Source organism: Myxocyprinus asiaticus, chromosome 41 (assembly GCF_019703515.2).
Source record: "Myxocyprinus asiaticus isolate MX2 ecotype Aquarium Trade chromosome 41, UBuf_Myxa_2, whole genome shotgun sequence".
NCBI classification, from domain to species: domain Eukaryota; kingdom Metazoa; phylum Chordata; class Actinopteri; order Cypriniformes; family Catostomidae; genus Myxocyprinus; species Myxocyprinus asiaticus.
Window position 1 is genome coordinate 22,423,606 of NC_059384.1, and position 20,389 is coordinate 22,443,994.

Consider the following 20,389-nt stretch of genomic DNA (forward strand, 5'->3'; position numbering starts at 1 on the left):
AAGTGAAATCTAGTATGTGAAATTAAAGAGAAATAAATATAGGATAAGGTGTAAAGGTGTAAAAGTGTAACATGTGAGCTCTGGAAATATATATAAAAAACATATGTGCAGTCTGTGACAAAAATAATCCCAAAACCCTTTCAAAATATCAAAACACAGATAATATTTAATTTAAAAATCATGAAATGACTGTAACCGTAAACATGACTTTAATATGAAAAAACAAATCAGGGAAACCAAAACTACATTTAGAATTTAAAAACAACATGACACATAGAAAGAAAGAAAGAAAGAAAGAAAGAAAGTGAGGAAGAAAGTAGAGGAAGGACGGAATAGAAATAAAGAGGAAGGAAAAGGAACAAAGAAAAAGGAAGGAAGGAAGGAGAAAAAACAGAAAAGGGAAAACAATGAAGGAAGGAGAGAAGAAAGAGACAGAATGAGGAAGGAAGGAAGAAAGGAAAAGGGGAAAGAAAGGAAATGAGAAGGAAGAGGAAAAAACAAGAGAATGAAGGAAGGAAGGAAGGATGGAGAGGAATGGGGAAGCAAGAGAAAAAAGAGACAGGAAGGAAAGAAGGAAATAAAAAAGGAGGAAGGAATGAAGGAATGAAAGGAAGGATGCAAGGAAGAGAAAGAAAAAACAAAAGAGGAAGAAAGGAAGGAAGAAAAGGAAGGAGGGAAGGACAAAAAAGGAAGGATAAAAGGAAGAGAGACAGAAAGAGAAAGGAAGAAAGGAAAGGAAATAATGAAAGAGGAAGGAAGGAATAAATGAGGAAGGAAGGAAGGAAGGAAGGGAAAAAACAAAAAAGGGAAGGAAGGAAGGAAAGAAGGAAAGAAAGAAAGAGAGGAGTGGGGAAGCAAGAGAAAAAGAGAAGGAAGGAAGGAATGAGGGAAAGAAAGGAAGGATGCAAGGAAGAGAAAGAAAAACCAAAAGAGGAAGGAAGAAAAGGAAGGAGAGAAAGTTGCAAGGAAGAGATAAATAATGAGACAGGAAGGAAGGAAGGAAGGAAGGAAGGAAGGAATGGAAAAAAGAAAGAAAGAAAGAAAGAAAGAAAAAGAAAGAATGAAAAACAAACAAAGGAGGGAAAGAATTGAAGGAGAAAAGGATGAAACGAAAGACAAAGAAATGAGAGAAGTATTGAAAGAAAGAAGGTATGGAGGGAAAGAAAGGAAGGAAAGAAGGAAGAGAAAGAAATAAATCTGAATCTGTGACAAAAATATACCCACAACCCTTCTTCAGAATATCAAAACAATGACGAAAAAAAAAAAAAAAGATGAAATGATTGTAAGCGTAAACATGACTTCAGTATGAATATGGACCCAAAATGTTCCGGGAAACTAAATTCAGATTTTAAAAAAAAACAAAAAAACATGAGACATAGAAAGAAATAAAGGGAGTGAGGAAGGAAGGAAAGAAGGAGGGAAAAGAAGGAAGGAAAGAAGGAAGGGGGAAGTAAGAGGAAAAACAATGGGAACAAGAAGGAATGGAAGGAAGGAGAAAAGGATGAAAAAGAAAGAAAAGAAAAAGGGAAGGATTGAAGGAAGAAGGTATGAGGGAAGGAAGGAAGGAAGGAAGGAGGGAATTGAAGGAAGGAAAGAAGGAAGGGGGAAGGAAGAGAAAAACAAAGGGAACAAGAAGGAATGGAAGGAGAAAAGGATGAAAAGAAAGAAAAGAAAAAAGGGAAGGATTGAAAAAAGAAGGTAAGGAGGGAAGGAAGGAAAAGAAAGAGTTCTTTTTAAAACTATATTTTAAACCACTCTTTCTCAAAAATTATTTGACAAACATCAAAAACTACAGCATATTCATATAACTGTATTCAATAATATCTAAAACCCCATTAAAATGTTTGCACATACAGACCAACAAAAATGAGTTCACATCATAAAATATTACATTACTGTATGCAAGTTCTTCTGAAAAAGACAAACCTTTTCCAGTAACAGTACAGATTTTTCCTTCATGACTGTGTGTGTGTGTGTGTGTGTGTGTGTGTGTGTGTGTAGGTTGTAAAAGAGAGATAGGAGAAAAGAAGGAGAAAAGAGGTGTAAGCGGAGAAGAGGGAAAAGATAATGGAGTCAGGGAGATAGAGGGAGTAAATAAAAAGTCAGAACTCCAAGAGCACAAAATCTGCCAAAGTGCCCGTATCTCAATGACCATCTGCAATAATGAGAGTCTATCTGCTAATAGAGTTAGTCTGACTATAAGACTCTAGAGGTAGTGTATGTTGTATAATACAGATGGAAAAGAGCTGTGAAGTTATGTGCTTCATATGTGTCAGGAAGTTATAACTGTGCCATCAATAGTTATGCTGGGACAGGGAGGTTTTCTGGATAACACTTTAAAATAACCACACAGTAAACATTTGTAATGAATTACTTTATTCATAATTTATAAAGCTTTGTTCCTACATTATTAATGCTTTAATATGCACATAATCAATTACAAAGGCATTATTATAGATTCATACTATATAAAGCTTGGTACTTAATCATAACCATAAAATGTAATCATTAATGCATAATTTGTAACTGTGTATAAATGAATGTGCTCATTGATGTATTAATAATGTTGGAACAATTATATTTACACACAGAATTTTTATTTATTTTTTTGACTATTTGTAAGATTTACACATTTTAATTTCATAACCAAATTCCATCAAATTGAATTGTGTAATTTTTAAAAAATTTCATTCTTAAATTATTATTTTTTTTAAGATTACTGAGTTAAATTTGATGGAATTTTGTTATGAATATGAAATGCGTAAATCTTAAAATATATATATTTTTAAGTGCAGTAAGTGATGAACTGGCAAAGCCATATCTGAAAGTTTCAAATTGTTTTAAAAGTTTTACAGTAAGGTTATGCTTGGGTGTATTGATGGATGGATTGATGGATGGACAGACGGGCGGATGGATGGATGGATGGATGTGTGCACATGAGTTTTGACAGTTGGAGTTTGAAATCATGAACATTTAGTGACAGAATCTTGGTCCATTTGTACATTCCGTCAATGTAAGTCTAAGAATTTTCAGGATTTTCTATTGCTGATTCAGGAAAACTAGTGCGATCAGTTAGAAAAGACATACTGTAGCACACAAATTGAGAACAATCTGAAGATCTGTGCAGAGTTTGTTAAATGTTTTTTGAAACCTCTTGGAGGAGTTACAATTGATAAGTTTGGTCTTGGTATAGGGATTCTGGAAAAACCCTAAACCAAGTCTGTAGAATAACATTATGTTGAATGAATGAACGTTACATTTATATAGCACTTTTCTGATACTACACCCAAAGCACTTTACACAGTGAACAGGGGACTCTCCTCAACCACCACCAGTGTGCAGCATCCACATGGATGATACGACGGCAGCCATAGTGTGCCAGTACGCTCACCACACACCAGCTATTGGTGGAGAGGAGAGAGTAGAGTTATAGAGCCAATTAATATATGGGGATTATTAGAAGGCCATGATTGAGAAGGGCCAATGGGGGAAATTTGGCCAGGAGGGGTTACATCCCTACTCTTTTACAAGAAGTGCCCTGGGATTTTTAATGAGCACAGAGAGTCAGGAGCTCGGTTTAATGTCTCCTCCAAAGGACAGTGCCTTTTTACAGTATAGTGTCCACATCACTATACTGGGGCATTAGGACCCACACAGACTGCAGGGTGAGCATCCCCTGCTGGCCTCCCTAATACCTATTCCAGCAGCAACCTTAGTTTTCCCCAGGAGGTCTCCCATCTAGGTACTGACCTGGCACAACCCTGCTTAGCTTCAGTGGGCAACCGGTCTTGAGCTACAGGGTGATATAGCTGCTGGACATGTTGACATATACATTATAAAATGCTTATTGTTGAGGGACCAGATACTTACAAGGTGGTTAAAAAACACTAACTCTCTCTCCTCCTCTCTCTCTCTCTCTGTCTCTCTGCAGGTTCCTCAGGATGAGTGGAGTGGGCTCTCATCCTTGAGTCAAGATGATGAGATCCCATGCAGAAGGATGCGGACTGGCAGCTACATAAAGGCCATGGCAGAGGATGACAGCGGAGACTCCGACTGCAGCCCTAAACCCTCTCCCAAAGTCCAGGCACGGAGAGCCAGCTACCTTAAAGCCACCCAGCCCTCCCTCACCGAGATGACCACGCTCAAGTAAGTCCAAGTGTGTGCAGCTCTGCCAAAGCTTGTATGTGCTGCTCCCGTGAAGTTACAGGGGAAATTAAGCACATGTATGTGTACTTTTGGGCACACAGATCCGTCTGCAATTTCAATGAATGCTGTCATCTTCTCTCGGGTCGTTTTAAACCCCTTGAGACACAAATGCTATTTTACGGGCATTCCACCACTCCCCCTCTCTAAGTGCTGTTATGATGTTTTTCTGGTGATGGTATACTTCTGTCCCAAAACCCCCTCTCTGTTCATAGGCAAACATACACAAACGCATACACACACACATTGTGCAATTTCTTATCAAATCCCTTAGTGCCCTGAGACTCCTACAGCTACAGTGAAATCCTTTCACTCTCTCATTTATTAAAAATTCAACAGAACAAAGTCATTTCAAAGGGAATTTTCCTGTGCCCGTAAAGTTCTTACCGAGTTCTTTCATATTTTCAGCTGCACACTGTAACATCATATGAAAATAGGCCACTTTAATGCAGCAGCTGATCTTGACTTTAAATTTTTTATATTCATGTGAAACTTGATGTATTTTGCTTTTATAGAGGTGTACTACTATACATCGACATCATATCCTACCTAGAATATATTATGTTTATGCATTTGCAAGGCCTTTTCATTCAAAGCAATTTACAGTGGATTCTAGGTATACATTTTTATCAGTATATATGTTACCTGGGAACCAAACCCACAACCTTGCTCTACCACTTGAGTTACAGGAACCTAATGAATATATAATTTAAAAAGAATAATGAAATGATTAATAAAATTAATATTTACAGAAAGAAAGAAAGAAAGAAAGAACATTCTGAACATTTAACAATCAGACCCGCTGGCGGGTCCTAAGGGGGGCGCTATGTTGCGAAAAAAGTTTACCCTTAAAAGTCTCCGAATACATAATCAGGCATACTGTGTGTGGTATCGTTTGAAAGCTTAGAATTCAGAGATAACAGTCACTTCTGCATTTATGTTACATAAAATAACAAAATAAGGCCTGAAATCATTTGCATCACAAATCAGTGCCACCTAGAGGTGATGTGATATAAATATTAATTATGAATATAAAAGTCTTTCAAATAGCACTTAAATAGGCAAATCATATATCAAATAAAAGCACATTCTCAGATTAACATTTTTATTGGTTGCTTCTCAACAGGACACATAAAACAAATCATTCATATACAGAGTCAATCATTAAACCCCATTGTTTCACTCCCCCCCTCCCGATCCCCAACCCCACCCCGACCCCCAACAAACATCCCTGTGGCCAAAGTCCGAGTACACACGCAGATAAAAAAAAAAAAAAAATATATATATATATATATATAATAAAAGCTCATTCTCATTTATTTTGTTGTCCTAATACCACAGTTTAAAATATTTTTACAATAATCACAAAGTGAACTATGATATTTGTAAGACATCAAATACAAACATCTCTTTTATGCACTGATCACTGCTGTTGTAAGACCAAATAGCTAAAGATTTATATCTGTTTTTGTTTTTTTGTAGTTTTTTTTTTTTGTTTTTTGTTTTTTTTAATGAGCCATTTTTAACTTGCTTGTGTGAATAATCCAATGTTATATCTTAGATGTCCAGAACAAAATATTCGGTCCAGCAGGAAAAACATGCTAAATAAATCATCGGAAATATATGTTATTGACTATTGATACATCATCGCAAAGAGGAGGATCTCAGATTTCTCATGACACCTAGAATGAGCTAGATTCTAGTCCACTCAGAGGCTGAGATATTTAATGAAACAATGGGGGTGGTCCATGAACTGAAAATTAGCCTGAATGTCTATGGAGCACATCTGTGAGAGCTAAAATGTGTTAGAGTGCCACCCACATTTCAGATCGGAAGGTGATAGAGGAAAACAAAAATTGTAGTACTTGACGCCATCTAGTGGAATAAAATAAGACTTTTTGGAGGGAGATGGATTGAACAGAACCAAAATTACGTTTACAAAGTTAGGACAAAAAAAGATTTAAAAAAAAAGTTTGTAGACCATTTTTTGTAATTAGGCCACAGTATGTGTAATTGGTGAGATTTTTTTTTTTCAGGTGGCAGACCAAAAATGCCACCTCTTCAAAGGATGAAGAGGTTAATTATGATTTATGAAGTGTGAAATCCAATGAGGTACAGGACCCCAATGTATATGATGAACTGAACACTTTTAAAATTCCATGCACCTTATTCATGAGAGCAAAGTGATTAGCATTATAAAGAGAATCGACACACTTTTGGTTCTGTGTGTGTATAAGCTTTGCAACCACAGCATTCGTTTAATTTGAATGTTGTCACTGTGACAACAGCAGCCGCTCATCAGTGCAGAAAAGAAGAGGGAAGTTAACGTCTGAGTGTGTTCTTTATGTACTTCTGCTTGACAGGAAGTGCTGCAGCATTGAATATTTATAAATAGAGCATTATGCCTTCAACTCAAACATTGACACACAAGCATTCAAGCACACACATATACATATGCCTTTGTACACACATGCACAAAACTGCTGATAATATATATATATATATATATATATATATATATATATATATATATATATCAAAATAAGTTAAAATAAATAGACCAGGGGTACTTAATCTTTATTAGGCTCTGCACCCAGGACCCTTTATGGGTAGAGAGACCCTGAGTTATTTATCTATTCTGTAAAATGAGTGTTGTATTTTAAAGGCTGATTTATACTTACTGGGTGAATCGGCTTCTTTTAGTTTGCTTAAACATAATGACAAAAAGCACTGACAGTTTTGTTCTACTAAGGTGTGCAATTGGTGGTATTTCTCCTGTTTGTGCACATCCCTGAAATTCTTGACCAAGGAGAACTCGGCTAGTCGAAGAATGTTGATGATTTGTTAAAACAAATTGTGGGTGTGGTTTGGACGTCTTTTTTTATTGTTCTCCTCAATAAACTAATTTTAAAATGACACTGCTTGTAGTATAAATGCAGACTTCGTTCGCATAGGGTGCTTTAGGTCGTTTAGTAGAAAAAAGTTTGGCTTCTTCCATTGTTTACATTTGGCAGTATCACTTTACAATAAGGTTACATTCATTTTAGTGCTATCAGTCGATTAATTTTTTTAATCGTGATTAATCGTATAATTTTAAGTAGTTAATCATGATTAATCGCAGATTTTGAAAGTGCTGAAATTTGACTATATTTACTTCTTTTCCTGTCAAAATGCGCTTATTTCCTTAGGGAAGAAAACTAAAAAATATGTAACAATGTTTTATTAACATTTTCCAAACAAAACCTCCACAATATAAAGACAGAAATGCACTAAAATTGCACCAATTCAAGTAACATTAAACATTTAGGCAAACGTGGGAGTTTGACTAATTGAAAGAACTAATCCCCACATAGGTTGCATATTCATTGCAATGTGCATTAAATCTCTTAATCCTCCACAATATTAATCTGCTGGTAGACTGTGGCTATCTGCTTTGCTACAGCAATCATGCAGCCGCATTCACAATTTGCGTCAGCGTCAAGCACCGCTTTCAACTCTAAATGAAAATCACTGCAGACACTGTCTCATTCTGCATTATTGTGATATTACAAATTAAATTGTGCATTACAGAGGCTGCAGAGTACTTGATTTCTCTCACAAGTCCCATCTGGACTTGTTTTGTTTAACAAATGGCATTAAGAGGTCCTTTCTCCATCATTTGATCACTGACACAGAATCGCTGTTGTGTTTGTGGTGTGTGGGTCAGTGTGATGACTCCGGGTGGACACTTTGTAAAGGTTCCAACCTTCTCCAACCAGTGTTTATGCTGGTTTATGCTTTATTAATGGTAAATGCGTTAATCCCATTTAAGAAAAATTAATGCGTTAAACTTTTTTAATGAATCACATGCGTTAAAGGATTAGTTAACCCAATAATGAAAATTCTCTCATGATTTACACACTTTTTAGCCATCCCAGATAGGTATGTCTTTCCTTCTTCAGCAGAACAGAAATGAAGATTTTTAAAAGCATATTTCAGCTTTGTATGTCCATACAATGCAAGTAAATGGGTGCCATCAGGCTGCTGGCTGTTTGACGGTCCAAAAGGCATATTTATAAGCAGCGTAAAAGTAATCCACATGACTCCAGTAGTTCAATGAATGTCTCCTGAAGTAAATGATAGGTTTGTGTAAGAAACAAATCAATAATTAAAACGTTTTTAACTTTCAATCATTGCTTCCCCCCAGTGCTGGAATGCTGTTTGAAATCACCTAGCTCTTGCTTGACGTTCATTCCTCTCTTTTAAACAAAGTGCAAGCTTCCGACTTCTTTTGTGAATGCGCCATTGTGTTTACATCACACCACAGCAGCAAGCATTTTTTTTAAAGTTATTAAAGTTTTAATAATTGATTTATTTTTTACACAAACCTATCAGTTTGCTTCAGAAGACATTAATTGATCGACTTGAGTCATGTGGATTACTTTAATGGTGCCTAAATATGCCTTTTGGACTGTCAAACAGCTGGCACCCATTCACTTTAATTGTATGGACATACAGAGTTGAAATGTGCTTATAAAAATCTTCATTTCGGTTCTGCAGAAGAAGAAGAGACACACACATCTGGGATGGCTTAAATTTGAGTCAGTCATAAGAGAATTCTAATTTTTGGGTGAACTATTCCTTTAACTTTGACAGCTCTAATTAATTTACATTAGTTAACGCATTAGGTATCATGAACAATGACAATTTTGTTTAATGTTAATTATCAAAATACTATAATTCATTTTTCATGTTAGTTCATATTGTATTAACTCATGTATTTTATAAAAATGACTAGTATGTGTAGAAATGAACATTAACCATGAGTAATGAATGCCTATAATATTGAGCCTGACCTAAAATAACATGCGTATAGCACCATATTCATATATTTATGAACTTTTTTTATAATACTAACATTGCAAAAAAATCAAAATAATCATTATTGATGTACAGTCACATACTTGTACTTTTTAATTTTACTTAATACATTTTAATTTATTAAGTAATACAAATACAAATATTTAGTTGGACTTTTGCATCTTAATTTTAGTTTAGTTTAAGGTTAACTTAAAATTTTCCTTTTGCTTAAAGCATATGTAAATTTGTTGACAGAAATTAGTTTGAGATCAAACAATAATAGGTATACCCCCTGATAAAGACCCTTGGTATAGACCTATATCAACATAAACACTTCCCTGCAGACACACAGCAATACAGCAAATAAAATATGTAGACACACATTTAAACTCATATACTGTATGTTTGCATAAACAGCTGCATGTATACACCGAGAAAAATTGTATGTTTTTGCATCATAGCATATTATGCTATTTTGTGTTATATAATAGACACAGTCCCCTGAGGCCTGTACTCATTACACACAGATATTTCCTTCTTTGTTTCCACGGGAACATGACCTCAGTGAGATCATTCAAGGACCACACCACATATCAATGACTAGCCCAGAGAATGAGTGTGTGTTTGCACACGTGTGCGTTATTAGTGGCACTTGCTTGCTAAGGGAAGCATTCAAGCGATCAGACTTACGATTTTTGATTGCTGGACAATATAACGTGTGAAAAAAATTCCATAGACACACTGAAGGAGGGACCTGAGCCATATCTAGGAAGTAGAGCATTTTTTTTTTTTTTTTGCTGATTGAATTTAGTCCTTTCACTCTCATCTTTTGATCTTAACCCTTTCTCACATTCTTCTACATTGCTCTTTCTCTTTGTTTGTCTTTTGCTCTGTCTCTCTCTACATCCTTCACTCCAGTGAAGAATGAATAATATGTGTTTTTTCTTGCTGTAACCACATACTATTTTAAGAGCAGCATCCATAATTAAGATTGACTGGACCTGGAGGGTTAGAATGTGTATTTGCCTTTGTGTGTGTTTGCATGTGTTTGTGTGATTGTTGCGTGGGTTAAATGTGTTCATATTTCATATTTCAAGGACTTGATTTCCCAACCTCACGTAAACACAAACAGTTGGATGCTAGCATTGTGAGGAGTTCAGTGGAAAGGGATGTTCCTTCACTTCCCTGTTTATGTCAGTCTCAGAATCGTACTGTATGAAGAATACAAGCTGAATACACTAACACACACTCACTCAGGTAGAGATGTGTTTTAGGTCAGCACTAATGAGCATTGGACCACTGATGGAGGGAAACATATATAGTAATATGATGAATTAGTGTAACAAGAGTAATCTCAGCCATCTACTCATTCTACTCAACACTATCTGGACCACAAAAACTGTTTTAAACACTATGCTATCTATAAAAGGTTTTTTGAATATGCTGTATATGCTGCAATAACAGTATTACACTTTTAGGTGAAATCAATCTACAAAACAGTTCTGTGCATAGTAAGCTGGTATACAAAGAATTTCAAAATCAACAACAGTCTCTCTTTTTCTCTCTATGTTTTTTTTTTTTTCTCTCTCTTTCTCTCTCTGCAGGATCAGTACAGAGTCGCACTCTCCCAAGCTGCAGATTCGGAGTCACAGTTACCTACGTGCGGTGAGTGAGGTTTCAATCAACCGCAGTTTGGACAGTCTGGACCCAGCTGCCCTACTGGCCTCTCCCAAATTTCGCTCCCGAAATGAGAGCTACATGAGGGCCATGAGCACCATCAGTCAGGTTGGTCATTCGCCCCCAACTGTTTGGTGGAAACTGCTGCTAGATTCTGAGCTCAGACCAGTTTGCGTCTTCCCCTGTGATGGTTTAGGTCAGGGGTATTCAGTTAAAGTTCCAAGAGGTCCGGTCTCTACATTTCCTTCCTAGCAAAGGTCCGGACAATAACTTACACGGTGTCAGTAGTCAGTAGATTGTAGCTATGAAATGGCATAAGGAATGCTTAATCAATTTGATGAAATAGATATTATAAATGTACAAGTTGGCAGCAATAGTAGTCTACATTGTAAAAGAAAAAAATCATACAGTCAAAACAGTCTCTTCAAAATTAGGCAAGGATTATGACATTGGGGTCCCAGAGACAAAGCCAAAGTAGTGGGGTTTGGGGAATATTCTACCAAAAGATTCAAATATTTAAATTAGTTTATCAACCTAGTGCACTTTGTTATGAGTATTAAAAGATAAAATCAACTGTTTGTTTTGAAGCTGAATGACAATAGTCCAGTATTTGTGTTTGAATATTTTTAGATACTTAAGGGGCATAGCAGGCCTTGTGACTAAAGAAAGATACAATATCGGGGTTCAGGGAGTTAATTTTCACAAAAATAATCTGTTTGTGAAAGACTTTAAACATGCTGATCATAATAAAGGCAATTTTAGATGGAAAAAAACATAATTGTTTAAAGGCGCTCTGGAAGCACATTTTCCTGTCACAAACCTGATTTAGCTGAATGGTCGGTTTCATTTCAGACACATGAAGTTCACTTTGCTTCATTCTTGTTTTCAGCAGTGTGTTTTAGCGAATGATGCCAGTATCTGTATTACTGCTCACTGTATTTGTCTGCTACGGCCTAATGCATGCGATTGGATAGGACGTGGACTCGTCACGAGACTAATTGCATCAATGCATGCGATTGGATAGGACGTGGATCTCGTCACGAGACTAATTTGCATACATGCACGCGATTGGATAGGACGCGTGCATGTATAGGCCCCGGGCTGGTGTTTCTTCACCACTGCTAGAGATAGAGAGAGGCTGCGCTACGCTGCACTTGGTAAACAGCGCCCAGTCGATCAATTTGAAAGCTAAAATTAATTTATTGACTTCGATATCATTAAGTTTGGTGCTGTTCGGTCCATATTGACCCTTTGCTGGGTCCAGACACGGACGGCGTTCCGCCATTTGAGTATGACTAGTTAAGGTAGAACAGTGGGAAAGAACAGCTGGCCCTGGATCAGATCCTAAAAGTGACTTCCACCCTGAGCCATCCTCATCGTAATCCCCTCCAAGAAGAAATGCAGAGGGGAGGAAAAACAGTTGCGCGAAAGAGATAAAGTAGTAATTTATCTAAAGTGTCTATTCATAGAAGGAACAATTCTTGATGAGTCCCTGAAGTCACCAGTTGAAAGTGGTTAGTCTGCTTATGTAGAACTATTTTTTTTATTTTAAAAAAAAAAATGCATCCACTTTTCTCCCAATTTGGAATCCCCAATTCCCATTATTTAGTAGGTCCTCGTAGTGGCACGGTTACTCACCTCAATCTGGGTTGCCTCCGCTTCTGAGACAGTCAATCCGCACATCTTTTCACGTGGCTCGTTTGTGCATGACACATGTGGCTCATGCTACTCTCCGCGATCCACGCACAATTTACCACGCGCCCCACTGAGAGCGAGAACAACTAATCACGACCACGAGGAGGTTACCCTATGTGACTCTACCCTCCATAGCAATGGCTGGAGTCACTCAGCACACCCTGGATTCAAACTCGCGACTCCAGGGGTGGTAGTCAGCGTCAATACTCCCTGAGCTACCCAGGCCCCCAATGCACACAGAGCACATACACACAGAACACTGACACATACACACAGAACACTCTCACATACACACAGAACACTCGCACATACACACAGAACACTCTCTCATACACACAGAACACTCTCACATACACACAGAACACTCGCACATACACACAGAACACTCTCTCATACACACAGAACACTCGCACATGCACACAGAGCACATACACACAGAACACTCACACATACACACAGAACACTCACACATACACACAGAACACTCTCTCATACACACAGAACACTCACACATATACACAGAACACTCGCACATACACACAGAACACTTGTACATACACAAAGAACACTCGCACGTACACACAAAATGCATGCACATTTGCAGAAAAGATTGCATATACACACAAATGCATGCACATACTCAGAAAAGCTTACACATACACACAAAACATTCGCCCATACACATATAACACTCCCACATTCACTGCTTTTACCTCTCTCACACAAACACACATATAACACTTCATGTGCATGAATTTTGTGTTTATGCGAGCGTTTCATGTGAATGTGCATGTGTTTTGTGTGTATGTGTAAGCTGTTCTAAATATGTGCATGCATTTGTGTGTGTATATGTGAGTACATAGTACATAGTAGTTAAAGACACCTAATATAAAGTGTGAAACAATTTATATATACTGTAATTATCATAGCGAGATATTTACCCCATGGATACATAGACATAGTTATTCTTTTAAAAAAAAAAAAAAAAATTTAATTTTTGCAGTACTGTACATTTCATGTACCCCAAACTATAACAGGTGAAATAATTAGCCATTTTTCCTTTTCTACCATTTCTTCACATTGATTATTTAATTAATTAATTAATTTTGCCATAAGGGTTGTGATAGAATGCATAACCTTTTTAAAACAGAATTCTGCACATTTCAAGATACCCCAGATGCTTTAAATTGCAATCATAAGCAGCTTTTCTAATTTAATATCAAGAATAGAATAGAAATATATTACTATATATTATAGTAATATAGACCTTACTAAGATAAGAGCAAGACATTTAGTTAGATAGATAGTAAGCTTATTGGTAAAGTACAGACCTAAAGAAACTATTTCATAAAGGTTAAAGAGCACCTATTATGGTTTTTCAAATATTACCTTCCATATAGTGTGTTATATAGCTGTTTGTGAATGTAAAAAAGTCTGCAAAGTTTCAAAAATCAAAGTGCACGACAAATGGAGTTATTGACTCCCAAAAGAAAGAACCGATTCTGAACACCTGAAACTAGTCATTAATAATTCCAGACTTACTTCCTGTACTAACCTACATAATTTGGTAACAAAAAACCCACCTCTGGTCTTCATTGGCTGCTCGCGAACAGCTTTGACCCACCCTCAATCACTACACTAAGCGGTAGACCAATCACAACAGACTGGGACATCTGACCAATCAGAGCAGAGTAGGCTTTCTGAAAGGAGGAGTTTAGAATGAATCCTTTAGAACGGATCATTGAACGAGTTGTTTTTGACACTGGGAAAATAAGGTAATGCTGCAATTTAAATTATGAGCAAATTAAAACACTGTGACCCTGTTGAGCATGTCAGCAGTATAAGCAATGAGCACACACAGAGTGGGTATGAGGAGAGAGCGAGTGATATCTTGCACATGCAAAAAACAATGACGTAACATACATTTCAGAATTCTGTGCAAATTCACATTCAAATAAACTTTATTCAAGCAAAAAAAAAAAATGTCATTGCTCAAAATGAATTCATTTTGCAAGAAAAAACATTGCTTTAAAAAACTGAGTTCACTCATGCGCAAAATACATTTTGTGCGCTTAAAATATCATCTTGTGTGTGCAGAATTGTGGCACAAATATAACTCCATAGCCTAAGACCTTTTAAGACATTTTTTAAGGGTTGTTCACATGATTAGCATGTGTAGCTAAGGGATTTTCAAGGTGGGTTTTCAGGATTTACTTCTGTAGCTCTGGGATAAGGTGGCGGGCGGCATTTAACAGAGAACATTTTAAGGTGAGTGTTTAAAGCCTGACAGCTCACTCGGGTAGACAGCAGCCCTAACCTTTTAGAGAGCTGATTCCCATCATCCGAGATTAAAGACATTGCCCTCAGGCATACGTGTTTGTGGATGGGTGTGTTTGTCTTTTCTGTTCCCTGAGGATATATCAATCATAGCTATGACAAAAGCTCAGTCAGCTTGCCAGAAGACCTGTCATTCATTGGGCCCTCGTGTGTATGTCGAGTGTGTGTGGGCATGCAGGTGTGTGTTTGCATAGAGCATACATGTGTGAGTGTAGGTGTATTTCTGTGAGGGTTTTATTTTTTTTTAATTGCAACTAGATTAGCAAGCCTCGGGGTGCCTGCATGCCTGCAGCCTTCATCAGCCAGTGGCTAATTTTCTGTCGTCCTTTCCTCTAATCACAATGCTCCAAGGCAAGAGTCTGTTTCCACTTACTTCCAATCCCACGATCACAAGACTCTAATTAATTTTCCCTCTCGTACCCTACACTGTAATGCCCTGTAATATAGACACTCACTTTGGTCTATAAAGAGCACTGAAATGTCCTGCTATTTTTTCACTTACAGATTTCCTCCCCTCTGCACTCTTTTTGTCTTGTTTTTTTAATCTCTGTGTTAGTTGGTTTAATAGTCTTATGTTGTTATTTATGATTTCCTTTATATCTTTTGGATTTTATTAACTTTATGCTTGTTGTTTAAAATATAGCTGAAAACGAAAAATAATATTTTCCAGCAGTAAAACGGTTGATATCACCCCTAATTTCACTGGTTTAGGAATGTTAGTTATATCTGATGGATTAAATAAGGGAGTATCATTGTAAATTGAACATTGTATTGTACATCATATATATGAAATGAAAAACTATATAAATAACTTAGTAAAATGTAAAATGTATTACATATAGTATGTATTATATAGCATTTAGCATAGCAAGGTGAATGGAGTTGCTTGCTGTATGAAAACATTTGGCATTTTTTGCACTTGAAATGTTTTACCCAATTCAGTTCACTGGATAGCATTAGAGCCCTCTGCCAAGGCATTGTGCAATAGTTAGCCATGAAATCTTGAGCTAACGTCTTGAAAACTGCACATTTAATCATCGTGATCCTCCTTTGAGTATTTACATGTTTGGGATGTTTTAATAGCACCACAGTACTACAGTGTTACACTTTTAGGTGTAATCAATCTATAGATTGTTTGTTTATAGTTGACTTTGCATATTAAGTTGGGATACAAAAAAGAATGCTCAGAAATATGCTGATGTCCTTTGACAGAGGGAAGTCAGGGAAGGTGTGTGATGTACCTGACACAGTGTCTCCCTCTGCAGGTGAGCGAGGTGGAAGTGAACGGACAGATAGAGGCCGTGTGTGAGAGTGTATTCAGTGAGATGGAGTCAAAGGCTGTGGATGCTCTGGATCTGCCCGGGTCTGGATGCTTCCGAATGAGGAGTCACAGTTATGTGCGGGCAATTGAAAAGGGCTGCTCACAGGACGAGGAGGAAGAGGAGAGGACGACACGCCAGGCCATCTCACCACCTCGATCTGCAACTACTGTTAGAACCATTCAGAGCAGCACAGGTACAGGATTACCTGTAATAATGTAATAATGGTTATAGGTGTCAGTGATATGTCGCTCTTTGTGTGTGTGTGTGTGTGTGTGAGAGTATGGATCTAGAATTCATTAAAAAAATTAAAACATCAGTTCATACAGACAATTACTTGAAAACACCTATTTTAGGATGAACTTGTCAGTTTCATAATTTATATTTATTTGTATGTTTTTAAAGGGCGTAAAGTCAGAAATGTCAAGGTGGCGTAACCATCCTGAGATCATGGCAAAGAAAAAAAATGTCTCATTAAAATTTTGAAATTCTTGGAGAAAAAAACATTTACTATATAAGTTAGAATTTTTTTTCTAATAAAATGTTATAATAGTAATATAGTAATATTACTAATATTTGAAAAACTTTTGTCCATCAAATCCATTTTTTTTTTTTTTTTTCAAAAGTCAGTGTGGTTTACGAAACCAACATGCAGAATTCTTTTATTTTTTTATTTTTTTATTTTTTTATTGTTTTTTTTTGTCACGGGAAAAGAAAACCTTAAGACAGAGAATCGCCTGGACCATGCAGACCGTGACTGTATCAGTGTTTCCTAAAAATCTCAAATAAATGTACCTTTTTTATGACATGGCAAGGTTTGTTCAGGTTCACATAATAAAAAATAATTTTTAAAAATAAAAAATATAAGTTAAGAAAAAACAAATCATGATATTTGTATAAACAATTACTACCTATTACTTAGGAAAAATATGTAAAATACACTATACTACTTATGAAAAGATACTACTAATGAAAAAATACTATACTAATGAAAAATATATAAAATATACTATACTACTTATGAAAAAATACAATACTACTTATGACAGATATGTAAAATATACCATACTACTTATGAAAAAATAATATACCACTTATGAAAAATGTATAAAATATACTGTGTAAAATATACTGTACTACTTATGAAAAATATGTAAAATATACTATAATACTTATGAAAAAATACCATACTACTTATGAAAAATATATAAAATACTGTATACTACACTACTAATGAAAACATACAATACTACTTATGACAAATATGTAAAATATACTATACTACTTATGAAAAAATAATATACCACTTATGAAAAATGTGTAAAATATACTGTGTAAAATATACTGTACTACTTATGAAAAAATACTATACTAATGAAAAAATAATATACTAGTGAAAAATATATATAAAAAATACCATACTACTTATGAAAAATATATATAATACTGTATAGAATGCCTTTATTGTCATTGCACATTTGACGTACAATGAAATTTGCTGTGCGGCTCCTAAACCGGTTCATCTAACGATCCGCACTTGCAAACGCACACACACACGCACACACACACACACACACACACACACACACACTCACATACATACTTAAAATAAATACATACAAATAAAATGTAATAAAAAGATACATATCTGAAGCTACTATTGCACATTGTACCAAGTATATAAAATATTATTGCACATTATATATAGATATTTACAAATATTCCACATTTCTTTTTTGTATGGAATTACTAATCCAGTTGTTAGTCCTATGGTGTGGGGTATTATGATAATGTTGGGGAGGGTGGTGGTAGGGGAACAGTGTTTTATGGAGTTCAGTTCAGTAATGGTTCTGGGGTAGAAACTGTTTTTAAGCCTGGAAGTGCGGGTCTTTAAGGTCCTTTAACACCTTCCAGATGGCAGCTGAGAGAAGAGATGATGATAGGGTGAGTTTCATCCTTCAGAATGCTGCTGGTTCTGCGGAGGCAGAGTGATCTGAAGGTGTCTTCCATTGAGGGCAGGGGGAGTCAAATTATTTTCTGGGCTATGTTTATGACTCTCTGGAGAGCTCTCCTGTATGCTGTTGAACAGTTGCCATACCATACTGTAATACAGTATGTTAGTACACTCTCTATATAGCAGTGGAAGAAGGACACAAGCAACTTCACAGACACGTTGATTTTCCTAAGTGTCCTTTAGAAAATAGAGCCTTCCTGACCAAGACAGTGGAGTTTATTGTCCATGTGAGGTCCTCTGTGATATGGGTTCCTAGAAGCTTGAAGCTGGAAACCCTCTCCACTTCTTCACCTTTGATGTTTAGAGGAGCGAAGTCCTCACTGTGTCACGTAAAGTCTATGTTGAGTTCTTTGGTTTTTTTTTTATGTTCAATGACAGATTGTTTTCTGTACACCATCCTACCAGTTTGCAGAATTCGTCCCCAATCGATATCAGTCCCACTACTGTTGTGTCATCTGCAAATTTAATGATTGTGTTTGTGGGATGTGTGGGGATGCAGTCATAAGTGTACACGGAATAGAGGAGGGGACTCAGCACACAGCCTTGCGGTGCGCCGGTGCTGAGTGTCAGGCTTGGGGAGAGGTGGGGACCGAGTCTGACTGTCTGTGGGCGGTTAGATAGAAAGTCCTTAATCCACATGCACGGTTAGATAGAAAGTCCGTGATCCACATGCACAGGGAGTTACAAAGACCCAGGTCAAGCAGATTGGTGACCAGCCTGCTAGGAACAATAGTGTTGAATGCAGAACTGTAGTCTATAAAAAGCATCCTCACATATGTCCCTTTCTGTTCAAGATGGGTCAGTGCAGTGTGGAGAACCGTGGTGATGGCATCCTCTGTGGATCTATTTGCTCTATAGGCATACTGGTACTGGTCCAGGGTGGGAGGAAGGGTGGATTTGATGTGCTTTAAAACCTGTTTATCAAAGAACTTTGCTATGATTGGTGTGAGTGCCACTAGAGGTGTGAATCTTCACTTGCCTCACGATTCAATTCGATAACGATTCAGAGGGTAACGATTCAATTATAAAACCATTCTTGATGCATCACGATGCATCTTGTCTTCCAATTCTTTTGTTAATAATACACACACTTGAAACACTTTCTCTTTCAGCTTTTTTATTTAACAGCTGTTTTCAAACAAAAGAACGTCAAATTACATGACAACCTGTTTATTTTTCAAGTTACTCAGCAGTATGTATAAACACAAAACTCTTTTTTTTGTAGTGCACTGTAAATATAATCAACAGAAATAAAGTTCTCACATTATAAAAATAAAATTCTGTAGCAGCTCTATTACAGGATAATTCACTGTCTTATATATAAAAATATAACTTAAAAGGCTGCCTTTTATGCAAATAACATAAAGGTAGTATAACATATTGTGTTGCTCATGTGGAAAAACAAAATTCTACAAAAATAAAGCCTTTTCACTTTTTACTAGTATGTATCAAATGGCATTGCTCAGTTGTTGAAGTTTGGAATTTCTATGTATTTGCTCAACAACACAAGGTGATCCACATGTTCGGGTTTCAGGCTGCTTCTTTTTGCTTTAACTACATCCCCTGCTGTAGAGAAAACTCTCTCAGCAGAGATGCTGGTTCCTGGGACACTCAAATATTTCTGTGCTAGCTTGGCTAGGAGAGGGAAAATGGCCTCATGAACATGCTACCAGTTCAGAGGGTCCTCAGTGAGAGATAGGGATGGTGCACTACAGTACCTTTTCATTTCATCCTCTGCCCTATCATAGTCTGTCCTGGGCTGTACTTGACCATCAGAGAATACATGGCCCAGCAGACTCACAAGTGTAGGGCTTTACTGGTTGTTGAGATCAGTGTTACTATCAGAAATAATTAATAATTATTTCTGTAGTTATTAATCAATATTTAAATTAATTAATTGGATCTAACTCATTAAAACCTCATATGGGACTCCAGTAAATGTAGTGTGCTACGTTTAGGAGCAAGTTTGGTTATTAGCAATAATTAATAATTATCAAAGATAATTATTAATTATTAAAATCAATAGAACATTGATGAGAATCAATGTTAGTTTTTTTAAATCCTTTAAATCAACAGTTATCAAAGATAGTCTTTAATTGTTAACGTCGATGAAACATTAATTAAAATTAACACTAGCTTATTGATCATTCAAATTCAATCAAAGATAATTATCAATTATCAAAAATCAATTGAATATTAATAAGGATTAACATTGATGGGGCACCACCCTGGAATCAGGGACTAATAACCGAATATTAAAACAGTCTCAACATTAGATTGTTTTCTTAGGAAAATCGACATCCGA

The 20,389-nt window shown here is 36.4% G+C and overlaps 1 protein-coding gene across 4 annotated transcripts in view; it reads left to right on the top strand.

The window, feature by feature from the left end:
* LOC127432000 (disks large-associated protein 1-like) overlaps positions 1–20,389 on the top strand; it is a 195,432-nt gene that overhangs the window by 116,039 nt on the left and 59,004 nt on the right. For all 4 annotated transcript variants that reach the window (XM_051682716.1, XM_051682715.1, XM_051682714.1 and 1 more), the window contains 3 exons: positions 3,932–4,146; positions 10,647–10,827; positions 16,017–16,266. In XM_051682716.1, the coding sequence (XP_051538676.1) occupies positions 3,932–4,146; positions 10,647–10,827; positions 16,017–16,266 (646 nt within the window). The remainder of the gene's footprint in view (positions 1–3,931; positions 4,147–10,646; positions 10,828–16,016; positions 16,267–20,389) is intronic.